Source organism: Stegostoma tigrinum, chromosome 7, assembly GCF_030684315.1.
Source record: "Stegostoma tigrinum isolate sSteTig4 chromosome 7, sSteTig4.hap1, whole genome shotgun sequence".
In the NCBI taxonomy this organism is placed as follows: Eukaryota; Metazoa; Chordata; class Chondrichthyes; order Orectolobiformes; family Stegostomatidae; genus Stegostoma; species Stegostoma tigrinum.
Genome location: NC_081360.1, coordinates 77,425,605 through 77,448,925, shown reverse-complemented (window position 1 = coordinate 77,448,925; position 23,321 = coordinate 77,425,605). Strand labels below are relative to the sequence as shown.

At 40.7% G+C, this 23,321-nt stretch overlaps 1 protein-coding gene across 1 annotated transcript in view; it reads left to right on the top strand.

Moving 5' to 3' along the window:
* The window catches only part of LOC125454115 (low-density lipoprotein receptor-related protein 1-like), a 1,886,982-nt gene that overhangs the window by 842,418 nt on the left and 1,021,243 nt on the right, over positions 1-23,321 (top strand). The window contains exon 8 of the mRNA XM_048534492.2: positions 15,604-15,826. Coding sequence (XP_048390449.1) covers positions 15,604-15,826 — 223 coding nt within the window. The remainder of the gene's footprint in view (positions 1-15,603; positions 15,827-23,321) is intronic.

Genomic DNA, 23,321 nt, shown 5'->3' with positions numbered 1-23,321 from the left:
ACCCCCCCAAACCCATAACCTCATGTGTGTGTGTTTTTTTTAACCATAGCTAACCCACCTAACCTGCATTTCATTTCACATTATGAGGTTTTTTTTTAGTATGGCCAATCCACCTGTCTAAAAATAACTAAATCCTTTTCTGAAATAAACAGTTCCACAAGTCTCAGTTAATTTCAGATGCTCATATTTCTGCTGGAAGCTAACATAGAAAATTACTGCTGTTTAGGATCATGCACTCGGCCCTCTCATAAAAGTGCAAACTTGGCAGACATTTGATAACAGTATTCAGCAAGAACTGGAGAAACTATACTGGGGTCAGCTGTTTGAAGGTAAATCCACGTGTGATAGGTGGGTGTCTTCCAAAGGGTCAAAAACAGATGTTGTTGGAAAAGCTCAGCAGGTCTGGCAGCATCTGTGAAACAAAACCAATTCTGAGGAAGGGTCACCAGACCTGAAACGTTAACTCTGAATTTCTCTTCACAAGTTCTGCCAGACCTGCTGAGTTTTTCCAGCAACTTCTGTTTTTGTTCCTGATTTATAGGATTTGCAGTTCTTTTGATCTTTCAAAGGATAGTTGATCAGAGTTCAAGACCAGCACGTTCTTGTGGATAAAAGATAAGAATGGCAAGACTTGGTAACCCTGGATGACAAGAAATATTAAAAGTGAGTCAAAAAGAAAGAGGAAGCATGATCCGACTGCTAGTCCGTCATACAGAGAGTGGTGGGCATGTGGAATGCACTGCTGGCAGTGTTAGTAGAGTCAGACGCTTTTGAGACATTTAAGCCACTCTTGGATAGACACATGGAGGATAGTAAAATGTAGGGTATGCAGGATCGATAGATCTTAGTTGGATAATAGGTCAGCACAACATCGTGGGCTGAAGACCCTGCACTGTGCTGTAGTGTTCTATGTTCTATGTATGTTTTAGGAAACTGAAATCAGACAAGGCCATTAAAGAATATAATACTGCATGAAAAAACTTAAACAACAAGCTAGCAAGGCAAAAAGGGGTTTTTAAATGTCCTTGGCAAGAAGGATTAGGGAGAATTCCAAGGCATTTTGTGAGTATATTAGGAGCAATAGGGCAGCTGGAGAAAGGGTAGGTCGTCTCAAGGGCAAAGCAAGGAATGTATGTGTGGAGCCAGTGTAAAAGTGGGTGGGCTCATTAATGACAACATTGCTTCAGTATTCAACATGGTAAGATTAAGGAGGAGTATGGTGCTGTTCTAGGGATGCTGATATCAAGATGGAGGAGGTGTTCAGTGTCTTGAAAAACATTAAAGTAGACAACACCTCAGACTAATGGGATCTATCCCAGAATGTTGAGGGATGTTACCGACCACAGCAAACACCCTGCAAATGGACCAAGGAGATAGTCTAAACCTTAACTTTTATCCTTATTTAATGCTAAGCATAAGGTGCTGTGTTTCAGGTGTAATTTGTTGATCACACTACTCAGCTTTAAGCAAAACATGCTTTATTCTGATCGCCAGTTAAAATACAAATGAAAGAAAGGGGAACTGGTAGAGCTTTAACTCTATTGAAAAAACTTAGCAGAATACTAGATTATTTAACTACCAAACTGCAACTGTTCCAGTATCGCAATATCCCACAAAGAAACCTTTGGCCAAGGCAAAGTCAGTCAAACAGATTGTCTCACATGCAATTCTGGCTGTAGTAAGAGAACCCAAGCTTTTAGCTGTAACAGAGAGAAGGTTCTGCTACAGAGAGAGAGAGAGAGAGAGAGAGAGACAGCTTCTGCGGCCAACTTCAAAACCCGAACAACTGCTGAAAACTAAACTAAAACCCAGGTTTTGTGAGAATCTGATTTCACCCATTCATGTTGCATTATTGCTCCAATTTTGCTGTTTACCTGAAACAAAAACAGAGCTTTCTGGGAAAGCTCAGTATGTCTGGCAGAGTCTGTGAAGGGAAAAATACAGAGTTAATGTTTCGGCTCCAGTAGCCCTTCGCAGAACTGTTTTTTTTTTCCTTCACAGATGCTACCAGACCTGCTGAGCATTTCCAGCAACTTTGTGTCTGTTCCTGATTCACAGCATCTGCAGTTCTTTCGGGTTTTATTTGCTGTTTACCTATTGGCTTGGAACAGACCACTTGGTGCTTCTGGCTTCTTATAAAAAAACGCAGGACAATATACACATCTTAAAGTCATAGCATCATGACTGAAAGGCAAGGGAGGAGATCGCTGAGCCATTTAAGAGATCTTTGTATCCTTTCTTTGCCACAGGTGAGGTCCCAGAAGACTGCAAAGTTGTTCCTTTGTTTAAGAAGGGCAATAGTGATATTCCAGGAAATTTTAGGCCCGTGAGATTTACATCAGTGGTTGGGAATTTATTGGAGGAAGTTCTGAGGCATGACAGAATCTTTAAGAAGGGCTCAAAGAGGGAGCAAAAGGGCAACCTGGAGTCTAATCACCCTCTGCTTCCCTTCTTCCTTACATCTTCTTCAATGGCATCTCTAGAGAGACCACCTCAGTGACATGAAAACTAGCCCTAAACAAGGGGGGAAAGACCAAATCCTGGTGCAAATCCTGGGACACCAGCCAACCCTCAAAGGCTCAGGAATGGCCCGTCCAAGCCTTACTGAGTGTGTGTCAGCAGTCTTTTCAGTTCAAATACCTGTGGATAAGGTGTAGTGTATCCTCAGAAACATGTGTCAGAAGTAGATAGTTGATGCAGAATTGAAACTATTTACTTGGAGATTTAAGACTGTTTACTGAAGAGTCTTGTGTGAGATTGATTGAGTTTAATAGAGTTTAATCAAGATACAACAGTTGAGTTTAATAAATATTGTTTCTCCTTGATGAAGTGTTCAATACAGTTGTGTTGGAAGTTGCCCTAACTCTTGTACCCTTTGCCTATCTCACTGTGTAATGTCGATACAGTGTGAAGTCAGGACTGATAAAGGTCCTAGCCTGAAACATTGACATTCCTGCTCCTCTGATGCTGCCTGACCTGCTGTGTGCCTCCAGCTCCACACTGTATCAATTCTGACTTCCAGCATCCACAGTTCTTGCTATCTCCTAGTCACTGTGTAAGTGTGCCTGATTCATAAAGAGTTAGTGCAAACTGGTCAAAGTTAGTCAGAGTACCTTTACCCTGCTTTCACTTTACAACAGTAAGAAAGACAAAGTGGATAATTATTAATTGGTCCTATGGTTTAAACAGAGCTAAAGTCTGAAATTATTGTTTGAAGCTAGTGAAAGAATCTGCAGCAGTCTTCACAGATTCTTGTTTAAAGAAACCAATAAGCAATTTAGCTGGGAAGAATTGAAAAGTAACCTTGAAAAGGATGAAGATAACTACTGTCAAGAGATGGTAAATGAAAATTTTACCCCTGAGAATCGTTGGGAAGAAGGCAAATTCTCCAGAGATCTGTAGCTTTCTAATAGATGGTTCCTACAAAAGTAAAGAAATAGGACTGATGCACTTTATTACATGAATTATTTGGCAAGTAAGAAGTAAATCCACATCAGACATATGTCATGAGACACACAAGTCATTGTGTTATTTTTGCCATATGGATAGGCCAACAGCTGAGCTGACAGAAACCCCAGGAGGATGGTTTATCCCTCATGGGAGACAGGGAATGTGAGAAACCATCTAGAAAGAGCTGGGACCCACTGCAATGATTCCTTGTTCTTAACTTCCACCTGAACAGTCATCCTAATCGCTTCTGCCACGACCTGCTTCCAGGTGGAGCATCTGTTTCCAAGATGTGTGTGATCCGGGAGCGTCTCAGTGTCGGGAGCGGGGATATTCCGAAAGAGGAGAGAGCAGCAGACAGACACGTATGTTGGCCAAGGGACAGAAAGCTACAGAAGTAATTTTAGATTTTCAAAAGTCATCAGTTCAGCAGCCTACTGCTTACAATGCTGCCTCTCTCTTCTTTTCTCAAGATGGTGGGGTCTAAGGCCGGGGCTGATCTGCTCCCATCCACTTCCTTTCGATCTATTTTCTCTTCGTTTTACTTTTGCTCTTTATTTCCCCTTTTTCTTACTTTTCTTTTCAACCTGGAAAGTGGCGTGCGAAGGAGGAGGATTCTGGCATTAATGGCAGTGGCAGCAATGCCAGGATGAGGTGGGTGTCTCCTGGAGAGCAAGGAATGGGTCCTGGGCTGACATCACCAGGCCAAGCTCACAGGCCAGGCTGATGTTCCAGGTCTGCAGCTCGGCCGAGGTGCCTGAAGGCGGAGAAAGGCCAGTGTAGCGGTCTCTTGCTGTGGCCGTCTTGCCCTGGCAAGGAAGTCTTCTTCAAGATCAGTGCCCAGGTATTCTAGTAGCCTGACAGACAGTCTCATCTAAAAATGGCGGTCTCAGCCCAGCTTGGCGGTCTTCTTTGGCAGAGGCTTCCGAACTAGAATCCAGGGGTCTGGCGTGGCAGTCTTATCCTGATTGCAACTTCAGGGTGTTCCATCAATCCTTAATCAATTTTCTCTGACCCCAGGAGCCGTTAACTGAACTGTGATGAACCTTGTCTTCATTTTACTTTGTTTATTATTAAGCGTGACTTCTGTCATTAATGTGGGCACCGTGGTGGGGTGACTTATGAAATTTTCCCCTGTACTCTTCATGTAAACGTACATGTGATGATAAATATTTATGTTCTTCTATTCCATACGGCACTGTCTCATTTGTTTCTGGAGGGATCGGCAGTGGGTTGTGCTGCTTACAAATACAAATGACTTCATCGTTATGTTTAAAGTACACTAGCCTTTTTATTTGTTTGGGATGCCCTGCAGCGTCCTCCTATAGGGTGGCCAGAGCCCATGTATCTCCCTCCCTGCTCCATTCCAGGTGGCAACATCGGCAGAGAGGCCAGGACCCCGTCTACTGACTTGGAGCCAAGATCCGTCAGCTGACATCCAGCATTGGAGGAGGTGAGACAAGTGCAAGACCTATGCAGCATGACTGCCTCCAGCTCAGAGATGACGGGTGCAGAAGCGATGGTGTCGGTGGCAGCAGAGCAGAGAACATTTCCAGGACCATGAGCGCAATGTCAGATGGCATTGACTGGAGGAGCAGAGTGTGTGAAGTCTACAGAGAGTGAAAGATGAGGTTTTCAGGTTGTTACAGTTTTAGTAATGTCAATTTAATACTAATTTATTCAGTAATTTACCACTTTATTCCCTAAATTATTCTGTATCCCAAATGCACTCTAATGTGGTGACATTTCCATTTTTCGCTGCACCTTGTTACACATGACAATAATAAATAAATCTAAATCTAAATTTCTGCGGAAAAGTCTAAACCTGAAACATAGTTTTCCTGTTCCTCTGGTGCTGCTTGGCCTCTGTGTTCATCCAGCTCCACACCTTGTTATCTCTAATTCTACAGCTACTCACAATAATCTGCTTCTTTGGCATACAATAACATTTGTTCTGCTTAAAGAAGATGAGTTTTTCTGATGTACTTTTGCTGGTTTAAAGTAAGTATTTGTTTTTTTTTGTAAATGTTAATGGAGTCTAATCAGATGCATTAAGAAAAACAATCAGTGATTGCTTAAGTTCACAATCATACCATGGTAATGACTCAAGAATCTCTTCTGGAGAAGCCAAAAAAGATCATTATTTATTTAGAGAATAAACGTGCCTCCTATCACCTGCAGGAGGGTACAGGCTTTTACTTGGTTTATTTTCATTTCCCAAATAAGTTTTTTCTGGTCTTGAAGGCATACACCAAAAGCACATGGCAGCTGTCTTTTCAGTTGTAATTCTGCTGTCTGTTATCAAGGTCACGAGGCCAAAGGGTTCACAATATGCAGTAAATCTAAAATTACAATTACAAACATTTTTCCATCACAGAGATAAATTCACAATTGCTCAGAGGTAAGATTTGGTAGAGTTGCTGTTAGATCTTTCGACGTCACTTCAGAAGCATGAATCAAGTTATTCCAAACTATCAATGTATGTTTTAGACAGAAAGATGTAAAAATCTTTCAGAATAAATTCCCCTTCGGCTTGTCACAAAATCCATAATGTTGTGCCTGTTGAATCAAAAACCTTCCACAGCAGTAAAATGGTCAAGAATTTATAAGATATTTAGCCTATTTCTTGCTCTTTCTTTCCAGTAGGGCGGCAAAATTTTATCACATCAACAACTATTACTGTTGTCAAGCACGGGAATGGGAATGTCCTTCTTTACTGTTAATAGGTTATCTGCTTGTTGTAAACATGGCTTGTTGGCTTCTCGCTGATGCCACTTTTAAAAGAGAAAATCTGATAGAGCTGATGATAGAATGGCATTTTATATTGCATTTACAAATTGAGTGAGATTTGTCAAAAGTCTTTTTCTCCTATTGACGCATGCGGGGAAAGCAAACAGAAAATCCATTTGGGCTGATCGTAAAGTTGGTAAAGACAGGATTAAACACATTGTCACTGGATTTATTACTGCTCAGATAGTAAAACTATGCTACAAATTAATCTAATGAATGGAAAATTGTTTTTGATTAGTCCTTTGTCTCTGGTAAACTGATATTTAGAAAATAATTTACAGCATAGAACAAAATCGTATGTAATAGCAAAAGTAAAATGAAAAAAAAGAAATCCTGCTTCTTTTGCATTGAGTCTGCAGTGAATTGTCACCATAATGGTGTAGATCACCAAAATAGCTAGCTGCCACGATTTAATGAATCAGGATTATTTTATTCTCTTCTGTAGGCTGCAGCACTTTGCAAAACACAAGCTGGGAGGTAATGGCCTGAACATCACAGATTTATAAAGCTAATTAAGTCATTGTTCACTATCAACTTAACTTTTGGGCAGAACCGTGTATAAATCTGTCGGAACAAATGCCCCTTCAGCTCGTCAAAACTTTCAGGACTGATAACTTCACACTAACATTTCTCTCTCAGGCCTGCTGCAGTGCTCCAGTGAAGCTCCATGCAAGATGAAGGAACAACATTTATCTTCCACCTAGATACCTTATAGCCTTCAGGATTCAACATTTGAGTTTAATAATTTTAGACCACAAGTTCCTCTGTCCGTTTTCTTTAACCTCCATCACACCCCAAGTCCTCCTTTTTATGAACTGTTCTTAGTACACCCAGCTCATTTTCAATTACTCACCGTTCGTGTTAGCAAACATTCAACATTTCTTCTCTCTGGCTTATCATCAGCAATCCCTTTGTCTGTCTGTTTCTCTTTTTTTTTGTTTTCTCTCTTTCTCATCTCTGGACACTGTCCCCATCTATTTGACTTACGCCACACATCCTCCCAATCGCCAGCATGATTGTCATTATTTGTCAGCAGTTAAGACAAACGTTCAGTTTATCTCCCCACAGATTTTACCAGACCTGCTGAGTTTCTCCAGCACTTCCTGTTTGTGATTGTCAAGTCTATTTCTGAGTCAAACCCCATCTATGTCAGAATCCACCTGCTTACAGAATCTTACGGAATAAACAAGCAACATTTATGCTTGTTGTATAATTAGGGACAATTGGTGGCATATATGTGCCTGATGGTGGAGCCAGACAATAGCCCCACTGTATGTGTGTGTGTGTGTGTGTGTGTGTGTGTGTGTGTGTTTGTGACGGGGTGAGAGCAGGGTGGGTCTAATATTGTGGAATCACCCTGCAGTTTGAGAGGGTGAAGCTAAAATCAGATGAAATGGTAATACAATTGGTTAAAGTAAAGGTAATTACAAAGACATGAGGGGAGAGCTGGCCAGATTTGATTGGAAGGGGAACCTGACGGGGAAGACAGTGGGGCAGAAATGGCAGGAGTTTCTGCTGGTAACTGGAAGACAGAAAAAAATCGTCTCAAGGAAGCAGACACATAATGAGAGGAGGTTGAGGCAACCAAGGCTGGCAGGGAGAGTCAGGGACAGCACAAAAGCAAAAGAAAAAGCATACAACATGGTGAAGGTAATTGAGAAGCCTTTAAAAACCAGCAGAGGGCAAGTCAAAAAGCACTAAGTAGGAGAAGTTGAAAATGAGGGTAAGCCAGCTCATAATACAAAAAAAATGATTGCAAGAGTTATTTTTAGATATGTAGAAGGTAAAAGAGATTAAAGGGTGGGCAGGACACCATTAGAAAATATGGCTGGAGAAATAGTAGTAGGGACCAAAGAAATGGTTGAGGTACTTTGCATCAGCCTTCACAATGGAAGACACTGGTAGCATACTCGGAGTTTAAGAGGTGGCAGAGGTGAGTGAATGGCCATTACTGACAAGAAGGAGCTGGGGAAGCTGAAAAGTCTGAAGGTGGATAAATCATCCGGACAAGGCAGACAGTAACACAGGATTTTGAAGGAGATGGCTAGGGAGATTGTAGCAGCATTGTTGGTGATCAGTCTAGAATCATTGGAGTCAGAGGGTCCTCGAGGGTTAGAAAATGGTGGAAGTATGACCCCTGTTTGGGAATGGAAGGAGACAGACAATGAGAAATCACAAGCTGGTACACTGGCTTCAGCTAGTGATACGATTTTTGATTCAATTATTAAGGACAAAATTGCAAAGTATTTGGAAGTGAATGTTAAAATAGTACTGAATTAGCACAACTTTGTCAATGGGGGTCATGCCTGACAAATCTGTTAGAATTCTTTGAGGCGGTAATGAGCAAGTTAGATAATGGAGAGCCAATGGACATTCGGAATTCTATTTGGGATTCAAGATGGCCTTTGACAAGTGTTACACAGGAGGTTACTAATAGTGAGTAAGATAGGGGCCTGGATGGAGGATTGGCTGACTGGCAGAAGGCAGAGAGTGGTGACAAAAGGGTTTTTTTTGGAATAGTTGCCATTGACAAGCAAAGTTCCCCAGAGATCAGTGTTGGAACCACAACTATTTACTTTATATATTAACAATGTGGACAAAGGAACTGAGAGCATTATCACAAAGTTTACACATAACACAAAGATAGGAGATGGGCCAAATAGTTTTGAGGAGTAACACAGGCTGCAGAAGAAAGTAGCCAGTCGAAACAAATGAGCAAAGAAGTGGCATATTGAATACAATGTGGGAAGACGTGAGGTTAAGCACTTTGGTAAGAAGAATAAAGATGTATGCTATTCTCTGAATGAAGAAAGGCTTTGAAAATCTGAAATCCAAAGGCATATGGAGGTCCCAGTTCAGGATTCCCTTAAGGTTAACATGCAGGTTCAGTTGGCAGTTAGGAAGACAAATGCAAACTCCCAATCATCAGCATGATTATCATCATTTGCCAGCAATTATGACAAAGGGCTAGGATATAGGAGCAGAGGTGTACTGATGTGGCTGCATAAGACTCTGGTCAGACTGCATTAGGAATATTGTGAGCAGTTTTGCGCACCTACCCCAAGTAATGATGTGCTGGTGTTGGAGGAAGTCCATAGGAGAATGATCCCAGGATGAAAGGCTTGCGAGGAGCAGTTGAGAACTCTGGGTCTGTGTTCAATGGAGTTTAGAAGGATGATCAGGGATCTTATTAAAGCTTACAGGGATCTAAATAGGATGGACATGGAGAAGATGTTTCCATGAGCAGGAGGGACTATGACCCAACAGCATAGCTTCACTGTGAAGGAATGACTATTTAGAATTGAGAAGAGGAGGAATTTCTTCAGCTGGAGGGTGGTGCATTGGCAGAACTCATTGTTGCAGAATGCTGTGGAAACCAAGTCACTGACTGTGTTTAAGAGAGAGGTAACTAATTTCTTGATTTGTAAGGGGATCAAAGATTATGGGGAGAAATCAGGAGAATCAGGTAGAGAAACATACCAGCTGTGTTCGAATGGTAGAACAGGCTTGATGGGCCAAATGGTCTAATTCTGCCCCCTGGCCTTATGGCCTTATGTGGCTAACTATCTAGCCTACTTCAGCATTGCTAGGGAATGGAATCATTGGTCAAAAGTCGTGTTTCTAGTTACTATTATGTGATCACACAGAATACATCAACAAGACACAGCTTAGATTGAGAATTTGACCTCTGATGAAGCAGCCATGTGAATTCCTCACTTGCTGCTTTGTTAGACTTTGTGATCTGAAACACAACAAAGTTTTATCTAAGTGATTGACTGTAGCTGTTCTCGGTGCTTTCAAGAGCATAAATATTCATCAGGTAAGGGAGAACCGACCGACGAGAGGAAGTGCTTATGTGTTGATGAGTGACCTTTGCCTTCATGATTAGTCCCTGATCTATTGGCTGAAATGTAAAATTAGGATTCCTTACAGTTACTTAAGACAAACATGATTGAAGTAATCCCATGATTGATGGAATTGCATTTATTATTCATTCAACATCATACAACTTCAAAATTGATTCCATTTGTTTCAGGAATTTAGTGTCTTAATAGGCACTCCTGAACATACTTTCTAAGATGTGTAGTAATGAAACTTTAACTAGGATATATTTTATGCTGTGGTGAGCGGAAATGATTTTCTTTTAAAGTGGCAATGTTGATTTATTTAGTTCAATGCAATATCCATTTGATTAAGTAGGTGCCAGCTACTACTTTATTGGTAAAGTTCACCCTATCTGATGCTGACCAAATGCTAAAACTCAAAACAGAAATTCAGTATTGTAGCACCTATTTTAATGCTGTAAGATTGCTAAATGTGACTAATTTAGCAAGGTGGGCAATGCTCAATCTACTGAACCTTTTGAATCACTGCTAAATACATAAGGTATGACCGCCTCAGTAAAGCACAGTGCTCATTTCAAAAATAGAATAAGAGAATTGAAGCAGATTCAAAGATTAGTCTGTTATTTCTGAATCCACAGTAATCCTTAAAGGGGTCACATAGAAGCAGCTGAAGAAAAGTGCCAGTAATGTTTTGCACTTGATATGGAATGACATAGTGCAAAAACAATACAGGAACTTTTTCATTAGTATTGTGATCTCAGCTTTTTGGGTCTATTTCCCATCTTGAAGCTACCTGCAGACCACTTCTAGCCCGGAGATGTACAGGGTGATAGTTCTGGAAGGTTTAATGCTCGAAAATGCATTAAGCACTATCCAATCTGATGATGGCATACTTTCTTGAGTGGAATAATAAATGAGTGGGTGTGGAAAAGAAGAACAGGGGAATAACTCTAGGTCTCAAACAATAGCCATGTCTCACAAAAGTCTAAGTAATAAAGTCTGACTGATTAATGTGACCCATATTTTGCTTTTTTCTCATGATAAACTGCATCTTTTTGAGACAAAAGATTCTTGATAACGCACACCAGTGGCTGTTCTCTACAAATGAAACAAAATTGAATCAGTCAAAGAGGCAGGAACAGTGACAGTATCCCTCTGCCTACCAATACTACCAGCACTTGAATCATATTAAAACTGAAAGAATACACAAGCTGTAGTGCTCTTGTGGTACAATGGTAGTGACCCTATCCCTAGACTGAGAGACCTGAGTTCAAGTCCCATCTGCTCCAGGAATATGTAATAACCTCTCTGGACAGGTTGATTAGAAAATAGGTAGGGAAACTGTCTCTGGGATTTCCACAATTACTAACAGCTGAATTTTCAGGATCCCTTATTCAGATACATGCTGTAAGTGCGCCGTCCATTACTATGTTGCCGGTGTTCCCAGATTGCTTTGAAGGCCTCACAGACTCAAGCAAGATTATCCCCAGTGCTGGTGCTTGGATCTGAGGAGAACTTCTCACTTCAAAGGTCATTGAAGCTGTAATTACCTCGATATTCATGTCTGCTAAAGTTAAGAAACTTGATTACTTCACTGGTTTTCTCCTAAAATTGCTACTCCAAAAACATGGTAAAATGTGTCTAAGTCAACAGGTCTTCTCATCCATTTTAATTTTTTTATGTCACTCATAATCTTAAAACTCAATTGACAGCAATGTAACTGTGTGAAGTGCAAGATTTTTCATATTTTGTAGAATTATCATAATATTGAACTCCTAATATAAGAAGAGGATAATCACTAGAAATTGATTTACTTTCACAAAGGTATGAAATGATCCATAATTTATGAACAGTGTAGGCAAGAATGAATTATGAGTTCTCATGAGCCCTGAGAGTAAGGCACATTGGTGGACTAATCATGAACTTAGCCACACAGTGAGACTGTATATTGCTGCACTGCAAAAATAGAATGGAGAATGTAAACTCAAATCAGCAACTCAGCTCATCTAAAATTCTGCTTCACATGTGCTCGATCACTCTAAAATAAAGTTAATAGTAAGGTAAATAGATTGGTTTCTATGGTTTCTGACCCAAAATATGGGTTTTATGCTTTGTGTGTAAGTTCAAAATAGCCCATGATGTGTAGATGCCATTTGCATTTGTAAGAGGATAATTTCTCATTTTGTTATGAAAATAAAAGACAAATGGACTTTTGTTGCACTGTCAAGTGCTGAATGTTTTATTTGTTAGGATGTTAATTGCTTTAATGCTGTGTTTACTTTTTGCGTAAATGTACATGATTCTTTTGGAGTTGCTAGAATATTTAGCATTGCTCAAGCCTTTTTTATTGCAATACAGTTGTGGGTCCTATGCCATACAGCATGCAAACTATAGAGTTAGTTTCTTATTATAGCAGTGACTGTGCAACTTACTTAACGATTTCATTGTGGGGTCCTTGCTGAACCGAAGCCCTGGCACCCTATATGCAAAAGCACCTGGGAGCACATTCAACACAGTCTGTTTTGGTTCATTCAATATGGTGCCTCATTAGCATCTTCTGAGTATCTAGGCATAGGCCACAATTGGCAACCTTTCCAATGACTCCAAATCCTCAAAACAAATAAAAATCAGCGTCCATATGTTCCTAAAGGAAAGAGTAATTACAATTGTTTCAGATATAGTAGGAACTGCAGATGCTGGAGAATCTGAGATAACAAGGTGTAGAGCTGGATGAACACAGCAGGCCAAGCAGCATCAGAAGAGCAGGAAGGTTGATGTTACGGGCCTGGACCCTTCTTCAGAAATGGTGGGGGGCAATGAGAAGGGGGTTCTGAAATAAATAGGGAGAGAGGGGGAGGCGGATAGAAGATGGATAGAGGAGAAGATAGATGGAGAGGAAACAGACGGGTCAAGGAGGCCAGGATGGAGCCAGTAAAGTGAGTGTAGGTGGGGAGTTAGGGGAGAGATAGGTCAGTCCAGGGGGGACCGACAGGTCAAGGAGGCGGGATGAAGTTAGTGGGTGGGAGATGGGAGTGGGGCTTGAGGTGGGAGGAGGGGACAGGTGGGAGGAAAGACAGGTTGGGGGGCAGGAACAAGCTGGGCTGGTTTTTGGATGCAGCAGAAGAGGGGAGATTTTGAAGCTTATGAAATCCACATTGATACCATTGGGCTGCAAGGTTCCCAAGCGGAATATGAGTTGCTGTTCCTGCAACCTTCAGGTGGCATCATTGTGGCACTGCAGGAGGCCCAGGATGGACATGTTGTCTAAGGAATGGGAGGGGGAGTTGAAATGGTTTGCGACTGGGAGGTGCAGTTGTTTAGTGTGAACTGAGCTTAGGCGTTCTGCAAAGCGGTCCCCCAATCTCCGCTTGGGTTTCCCCGATGTAGAGGAGGCCACAATGGGAACAGCGGATGCAGTATACCACATTGGCAGATGTGTAGGTGAACATCTGCTTGATGTGGAAAGTCTTCTTGGGGCCTGGATTGGAGGTGAGTGGGTAGGTGTAGAGGCAGGTGTAGCACTTCCTTCAGCTGCAGGGAAGAGTGCCGGGTGTGGTGGGGCTGGAAAGGAGTGCGGAGCAGACAAGGGAGTCATCGAAATAGTGGTCCCTCCGGAAGGCAGATAAGGGTGGGGGCGGACACATGTCTTTGGTGGTGGGGTCGGATTGCAGATGGTGGAAGTGTCGGAGGACACTTACAATGCTTGTTTCTTCAATGCTGTATTGCATTCTTTTCTTCAAAATGTAACTGTCATACTCACAGGAATGTACCAAGACCTTCTGCAAATAATTTAACGTAGAAAACTAACCAAAATGTTTTGAGTTAATATTTCCAAAAACCTTGGAGCTGTTTTCTTGGATCTGCATTTTGGTTTATTATCAGACCTGGATGAAACTGGCAACTCTCAGCTTGTGCCCCAAATAACCCTTTTTTCTTCAATGTACTGCATTAATTCCAGTGTGAATGTACACATTCAAATGAATGGATTAATGTAAATTAGATGATTAATTAGACTTGTACATCCTGCTACAGAATAAAACTCATATTTATGCGAGAGCACTTTGTAATACTGTTACTGACAACACTAATGATACTAATCAAATGTTGCCCTTTATCTTGTTGTGTGTCATTTTTGAGGTGCAAAAGGCTTCACGGTCAGGAGATTTATGGCATTTGTAATTAAATCTTATTGCTGTGAGTTATATTTTTACATGTACATAATACAAATTCACCTTTATTGCTGCGACGTCTCCGGTAGAGACTGAAACAATGATGAAGAAATATACAGTTACTCAGTAGAAATCATAGTAATACAAATGCATTGTAACTATATAGATTATTGATGGCAATGCTTTCTTGTCCCTGCATGCTGCATTTCCTAATACAATATTAAAAATCAATAATTAATCATAAACAAGTTTGAAAAAAATTGCATCTTTTCTTCACATAGAGCAGTGAAAGTAAACTGAAAGCACAATTTGGACCGAGTCTGTAATGATCACTTGCATCTCAGTCGGGCTACATTTGTGAAAATATTTTCTGATTGAAGTTTATGGGCACCAAGAATACTGGGACACAACAGGAGAGAAAAGATTGAGTCTGTAAATCAGACTCATGGCTGCAAACTGAGAAAGAAGGCATAATTTATTTTATTGTTTTGAATATTCCCTGGCCAATTCTCACACATGGAAGCATTCAACATGACCCAATTTCTTGACTGGGGCATCATATTCACTTCGATTAACTTTCTAAAACCTAAATAACCATTTTGTTGCATTGAACCGGAGTGACGTCTTTGACCTTAATTTTGTCCTACCTATCTAATCCAATGGTACATAACCACTATATCTTCGGAAATAATCATGCCAACTTTGCTCTTCTAAAGTGTTTGAATCGTAACATCAAGTGCTCTTTTTATTTGAATTGACATGTAGAATAATTTTGAAATGAAACCATTAGAAATTTTAAATGTGAAGAACAATTAATTACACTAAATATAGGCAGTCTAGCCAAGTTTTTATATTTTTTAATGAATATAGATCAGGCTTTTTTTACATTTTAAGCTGTAACTATATTTTTCATTTTGTGAAGAGCTGATTTTCCTTGCTGTCGTCCTTGTTACTGACCTCATTAGGTGCCTGAAACAAGTAAGGAAAATAGGATTCTGGCCTAATTTGTTCATCGTCAAATTTTTATTCAAATGGTTCCCCAGCTACATTATTAGTTTGTTATATGTATTAAGATTGAATATACATTGTTGCGCTTTCAATACTAAACTTTGAAGAAGTTAAACTTGTAAGCACATTGTTTTACAGTCATTGCCTTATTTAACAGTATGTAGAAGCTGTCTAGTCAGTTAGATAAACATGATGCTGAACTGGTTTTTAATGTTACAATATGTAAACTCAACCCTTTGTGGAAACCAATTTCACAGTAAAAAATGAAACTTACAAGAGTGATTTTGAGAACATAATGTTCTGGAACTGTTAAGAATTCATTCATGGTTTTTATTTGTTGACAGGAAGCTATTCTTCACTGATTATGGAGATGTTGCCAAAATTGAAAAATGTGACATGGATGGACAAAGCAGATCCAGGATTGTGGACAGTAAAATAGAACAGCCGTATGCCATCACACTCGATTTAGTAAACAAATTGGTCTACTGGGCAGATGTTTATCTCGATTACATCGAAGTGGTGGATTATGAAGGGAGGAATAGACATACAATTATTCATGGGCGTGATGTGAGTACCCATTACCGTGTATTTTAAAGAATAAACACTCTCTTAATAGGACTGTCAAAGTAAACCAATGCTCATTCTGCAAAGTGAGAAAAGGTTGGAAACTTGTGCCTTATCTTGTGAGTTTGGTGCTGAGGTGAGTTATTTAATCATATGGCAGGATGGTTGATTGGGAACCCGCTGCCTTCATGCCTCAATCCCAATTAAGCCCATGGTGGGCCCAAGGAATGTCATTCCTGCTCCACAACCAATTGATGACTTTAAATTGGCAATTAATGCACAACCGTTCCAACACTGCTGGTATTAAATCTGCGATGGAAGAGGCCTTGCCATGCACCACGCACAAGAAGAAAAACACAACATGTTTGATTGATGACACCCACATTCAAAGGTATTTAGTGCCTGATCAAAGGAACAGGCATGAGAATGGGAGCCAGCTGAGAGTCACACACATACTACTGATTCCTCGTACACGCTTTCTGTCTGCAAACAGAATCACTCACCTGCGGCCTTTCCACCCCTGAAGCATGGGTGTTTCAGCAGACAACATCTCCATAATTCAAGCTAGCAGTCAAAAGACCTCCCATCCAATCTGAGGTAGTTGGGACCTCTGCCCTGATGTTATGACCCTGTTGAAAAATCAATTCCTGGCTTGTCACCTACCAGTTGTCAAGTTTCGGCAATGCAGAGGCCTCACCAGTTCTCAGCAATTGATCAGGGGTCCCACTGCTGGCAGTGGATTCTGCCTATTGTCAGCTTGAGTGATTATCGATCAAGTATCTTTTTATTCAGTATTTAGTTATGTGGGCTGAATATTCTCCGTAGACTTCTGACCTCCACAGTTGGACTCAAATGGGAGCCAGAAGCTTGCACCATAAGGGAAATGACACTCTCTCTTGCTTCCCATAGAGCATTAATTTAATGGCAAAGGCCAGTGTCACAGTCTAGCCAAGAACACAAGGTGGGTCTCCAAAATTAGAGCACTAATGTAAGCCTTTCCATTTTCAAAGGAAAAGTAGGATATCTGGCACGTAACTAAAAGAATGGGAACCCCAGAAAGGGCATGCCTCTCTCTCTCTCTCTCTCTCTCTGTGACCTTTTACAAAGTCTTGATGACCAGTTGTTTTTGCAGACAGGGCATTGCCCATATCGGGAGATCTCCTTTGAAGGGAGATCTGTATTGACCTCTGTCCAATAAATTGGACACTTTAGAGGGTAAAATCAATTCTTGTAAAATCAAGAAAATTTGCACTGAGGCCAAGATTAGTCAGAGTTTTTCTTCAAGATCTGAAATTTGGCATCAAAGAGTTATCCTCTTGGGTGTAGGAAACTAGAAGCTAGATTGGTTTTGTAAACAAATTACATACAAGAAATGTACCTGAGTTGTAAGTAATTTTGAACATTACTGAAAAATGAATGTAATGCATTCATTCAGGGAGGAGTGTAATAGCAGTCCCCAGTTTCAGTTGGAGTTTGAAGTCTCTGCGCTGTTCTGTGTCATTTATCTATCCTGAATTGAGATGGCAGTGTAGAATGACCCTACCCAAACAAATTTAGGTTGGAGAAGCTTCCTAGACTTCAAACTTTACCTTGCTGTCTTTCCATGGATGTTACCTGACTCGCTGTGATCTCTAGCATTTGTTGATTTCAGTATAGATTCCAACATCTGCTGTAATTTGCTCCTACATCATGTAAATTCTCTTTGTTTTGCTGGAAAATAGTTTTAAAACTCCAGCTTTAGTGAAAGCTTGTTTGTATATGTGGGCGGCATAATGTTTCATTGGTTGGCACTGCTGCCTCAGAGTAACAGGGACCTGGTTTTGATTCCAGCCTTGGGCAACTGCCTGTGTGGAGTTTGTACATTTTTGCCATTGGTGCATGGGTTTCTACCATGTGCTCCAGTTTTCTCCCCCAGTCCAAAAATGTTTACGTTAGGTGGACTGGCTGTGCAAGATTGCCTTAGTGTCCAGGGATGTGCAACCTAGGTGGGTTAGTCACACCAAATGCAGGGTTACAGGGATAGTGTAGGGGGGTGAGTCTGGGAGGCATGCTTTTCAGAGGGTAGGTGTGGGCTTGATGAGTTGAACGGTCCTCTTCCGCACTGGAGGGCTTCAGTGATTCTGTGAGTATATATCTTCTATCAACAAGTATTATTGGGAGACTGAGAGTATAACCCTGATTAACAGGCTATATATCTGGAGCAGATCAAGATATTTTTCACTGCAAATAATATTCTAGTGTTCCTAGTTTTCCGGCTATTAATCAGGCAGTGGTGTAAAGGAAATTGTTGATATTTCTGAATGAAGCAGATCCAGAATGTATGAATTACACAAAAATTTGTTCACCCTTTCAAAAAAATGCCATTGTCAGACATTTTATGTCAGCTTGAACAACAGCATTGTCCTAGATCATTTGAGATTGTAGAAAGCTATCAGTTTGAAGCAATGAATAAGTTATCTGCTGAGGATAATAAAGACTTTATCATCGCTTTGAGAAAGCTGTCTGTCAGTCATAATTTTGGGGGAATTTCAGAAGAGGGCAGTACGGGACAGGTTTGTGTGCTCTTAAGTGTAGGCCTTCTCACTAAGGTGCTTACATTGCCAAATTGAGCTTTGAACATAGTTTGCCAAACAGTATTTTCCATGGATATGGTGAAACATGACTCAAAAGAAGTCAGTGTTAAAAATTGCTTGTCATCCGCTGAATTAAATCATCTGCAGCTGAATAGTCCAAAGGTCCAATGGCCGTATTTAGAAAATCCTGCTACTGCTGTTAAAGACAACATTGGGCACGGAATTGTACATTTGTGAATGCAGAGTATTACACCTGCAAAACAAGGGGCCATTTCACCAAGGCATGTCAGAAGGGGATAAACAGAAAGAAAGATTATGGAAGAAAATGGCAGTTTTCTGAAGAAGAGTCCAGACCGGAAATGTCAGCTTTCCTGCTCCTCTGATGCTGCTTGGCTTGACGTGTTCATCAAGCACTATACCTTGTTATCTCAGATTCTCCAGCATTGACAGTTCCTAGTATCTCTGTAACACTTTTCTAAGATACATTGGCTCGATCCCAAGTTGGTAGACTGTAACAATATCTGGTTACAATAGGTTGAGAAATAAAAAAAACCAAATTAAGTATTGCCCAGACGGGTATTAAAAAAAATTAAGATACACGCTGATGTGAAATAATGAGTTAACCATTAAAGATTCCATTTCAATTGACAGGAAAAGCCAGAAAATTTAGCTTTGAATTGAGGATGTAACTGGAAAGGGACATGCAGATGGTGCACACATCCAACTGATGAAGTTATTAGGATTGTATTCACCATAGACAAAATAAAAACATATAAGCTGCAATTTAATCAAACAAACAAAGGCCTGGTGAAAAGCCTGGCATCATTGGGCATGAAAATAATATCTTCACTACAGGTGGGACATTGTAATCATACTTAATTGATAAGAGATGGATTTCACATGAATACAATCAGCGACTGGGATCAAGCAACATTCATGTCCAAAATAGATAAAAATGAAATAGATTTTTAGTGATTACTGTAGTAAAGAATGAAAGAAAAACTGCTTTGCGATGAACTAGTTAAAAAGATACAGTTAAACTTAAAGAAGCTTTTGGTGTAGAAGCAAAACTCACAATGCAAGACAACCTGATCGTCCTTTGGGTATTTTGTGAAACTAACAATCTAATTCAAGGTTTTGCATTCATGTTCAGTGGAACACCAGGCCAGTTTGCTGCAAGCCTAATCCAGTGACCAATTCCCTAAGTGAGAAAATAGAGCAAGAGCTGAAAAGAGATATCAAGGTGTAGAGGAGTAGAGCTGAAAAGACTTGAAATGGAAAATATGATCATAAAAGTTGAACGTTGCCTGCTGTTGAACGCTGGCTACTCCCATGGAGAGAGTACTGAATTCAGATGTTCGTGTAAGAAAATGTAAAAATGTAGAGGATCTATTGACAATACTGGCAGGAAGTCATATATATTAAAGTTGGATTTGGCAGATGCCTGTCTGCAACTTCAGTTCGGTGATTAAATGAAGTAATATTTAACTAATGAACATGCATAGTTGAGGTTTATAAGCCAGCATTTGGTCGGTTTTCAGCTCCTTGATTTTTTTTCAAATGACCATCAACTGAATTTACAAGGAATCTAGAGTTTAGTGTGTCATTTAGATTAAATATTTATTTCAGGTCTAAATAAGGAGCCCGTGGATGGGTCCTATGTGATAGTTTCACAATTGAAACTGATCATAAACTACTGACAATTATTTTCATTTGAAAATTCTCAGGACCAATCTTAGTTTCTGAGATTATTTTGATTTAGCCTGCTTATAAGCACAACATTAAGTACGGAATTTCAAATTATCACTGTAAAGCTGAATTGTTGTTTCGATTACCATCCTTATCAAAGGTAGAATCCAGAAGAGAAAATCTACTTTTCTTTTCATATGTAGATAAGTTGGCACTCACAGCAGATGATATTTGTAGAACAATTTGTATGAACTTCGTGTTGGCAAGAGTTTACAAGTAAATCACAAATTAGATTGTCAGAAGAGAAATGCGAACTGTTCAAACGCCTGATCATTGACAAATGGAATTTGACCTGGATTCATGTGAGGTGATGACTTTGCGCCAGATCAACAAGGCAAAAGAATGCATGATGAATGATAGGGCCCTGTGAATCGCCAAAGATCAGAGCACCCTTGATGTGCATGCCCCATAAGGTGGTAGGATAGGTAGATGAAGTGGTCAAGAGGGCATATGGAATACATGCCTTTATTAGTGAAGGCGCAGAGGTGAAGACCAGGGAGGTTTATAAAATATTGGTTTGGCCGTAGCTAGAGTATTATGGGCAGTTTTGGAATCCACATTATAGGAGGGATGTGATTGCACTGGGCAGGGTCCAGAGGCGATTTATGAGGATATTAACTGGTCTGGAAAGTTTCTGTTATGAAAAGGGATTAGACAGCCTGAGACGGTTTTCCTTGGAGCAAAGGAGCTTTGGGTGGTTGTTGGGGTGGGCTTTTGACTGATTTGTATACAATTGTGATGGGTACAGAAAAGGATGACAGGCAGGAACATTTCCACTTGGTGCAGGGATCAATGACCAGAGTTCATAGATTTATGGCGAGTTGCAGGGTGTTTAGAAGGGTTGGGAAGAAACTTTTTTCACACAGAGAGTGGTGGGAAATTCAAATTCACAGTCTGTAAGAAAGACAGAGGCAAAACCTACATATCATTTAAGAAGTATTGAAATGTGCACTTGCAATGCCAAAACATATGATGTAATGGGCCATGTGTTTTGGAAAATGGAATTTCAATAGGTAGATGATTGTTTTTGTCTGGCACAGATTTAAAGGGCCAAGGGGCCTTTTTATGTACTGCAGACTTGTATGATTTTATTTGGATGAATAACACCAACTGAATTTAGAAATCCAACCTTTTTCTGTGCTTGAAAATGCGTTCTCGGTTGAAAAAGTTGAGTTGGTTGGGGCCCAAAGTTACAATTGCTGAAAGGCATAGATCATAACTTCTGCCTTCACTGAGGGATGAGCATAACCAAAGGTCCATGACAAAAGAAACCACAAAATAAGCTATTTCCTTGTTCTGGCCAAGCTTAGATGAGAACAAAGAAGAAACCATGAAACAGTGCAGAATGTGTCAAGCGACTGGAAAAGGAGCTATTGCTGACAACCATGGAAGTTACTTAATAGAATGTGGTAGAAACTTCACATCGCTTTTGGAGAATTTGGAGCACAACAACTGTAATAGCTAGAAATTCTGAGTAGTTTGATTGTTTCACAATAAATTATGCAGACACTAGAAAAACCTAAGATATTTTGCGTAGCGTGATTGCTGTTTATGAATTCCAAGAAGAAAATGAGTGAGATTACAGATCTCAGTTTCGTTGTGAAGAGTTTTCAAATTTTTATGTGAATAAATCAGTGAGCACAGCTGTAACGTTCTGCTGCAAATGATGCAGCAGAGTGCTCTGTCCCTATTATTAAATATCCTGTTGTGAATCAAACATTAGACAGAAATTGGCATAAATGTCTGAAGTCATTGGATAACAAACTAGTGATTTTTGCTTTGTTTTATGTGTAAGACGACTGGAAGACCACTACTTGAACTGTCTGTTAAAAGACAGTCGAGAATAAATTTTTCAAGACTGAAACCATATTTAACATGACAGAATAAATAACATCCAAGTAGATATCATGATATGGGGTAGAGTGAAAGAGAGACATCTGAAATTTAGCCAGAAGATTTAGGTGAAAGAAAATAACAAGTGGTTGATGTAGCTACCAGAAAGAGTCATGAAAATATATGGCCATTGTGCGTATTTAGACAATATCCTCGGCCATGGAAATTTTAAATTAGTACATTCAGATCGAGTTTTACTTTTAGAAGCTCATGAAGAAAGAGCAAGTTTGAAGGAATCAAATGAGCCTGATAAATTGGACAACAAGGTGTAGAGCTGGATGAATACAGCAAGCCAAGCAGAAAAGCTTGATATTTCGAGCCTCGACCCTTCTTCAGATATGGGGGAGGTGAATGGGGGTTCTGAAATAAATAGGGAGAGAGGGGGAGGGAGATAGAAGATGGATAGAGGAGAAGATAGGTGGAATGGAGACAGAGTGGTCAAGGAGACAGGGATGGAGCCAGTAGAGGTGAGTATGTGTGGGGAGGTAGGGAGGAGATAGGTCAGTCCAGGGAGGACAGACAGGTCAAGGAGGCGGGATGAGGTTCGTAGGTAGGAGATGGGGGTGAGGCTTGAGGTGGGAGGAGGAGATAGGTGTGAGGAAGGACAAGTTAGGGAAGCAGGGACGAGCTGGGCTGGTTTGGGGATGCATTGGGGGGAGGGGAGATTTTGAAACTTGTGAAGTCCACATTGATCCCATTGGGCTGAAGGATTCCCAAACGGAATATGAGTTGCTGCTCCTGCAACCTTTGGGTAGCATCATTGTGGCACTGAGGAGGCCCATGATGGACATGTCACCTGCAGGATGGGAGGGGGAGTTGAAATGGTTCACGACTGGGAGGTGCAGTTCTTTAGTGCAAACCGAGCGTAGGTATTCGGAAAAGTTGTTCCCAAGCCTCCACTTGGTTTCCCCGATGTAGAGGAGGCCACAACGGGTACAGCGGATGCAGTATGCCACATTAGCAGATGTGCAGGTGAACTTCCTGCAGTTGCAGGGGAAAGTGCTGGGTGTGGTGAGGCTGGAGGGAATGTCTAGTGGACCAGGGAGTCACAGAGAGAGTGATCCCTCTGGAAAGCAGGTAACAGTGGGGAGGGAAACATGCCTTAGGTGGTGGGGTTGGATTGCGGATGGCGGAAGTGTTGAAGAATGATGCGTTGGACCCGGAGATTGGTGGAGTGGTGCGTGAGGAGGAGGGGGATTCTGTTTTGGTTTTTATCGCAGGGAAGGGGTGTGAGGGATGAGTTGCGGGAAATGCGGGAGACACAGTCAAGAATGACCCTGAGG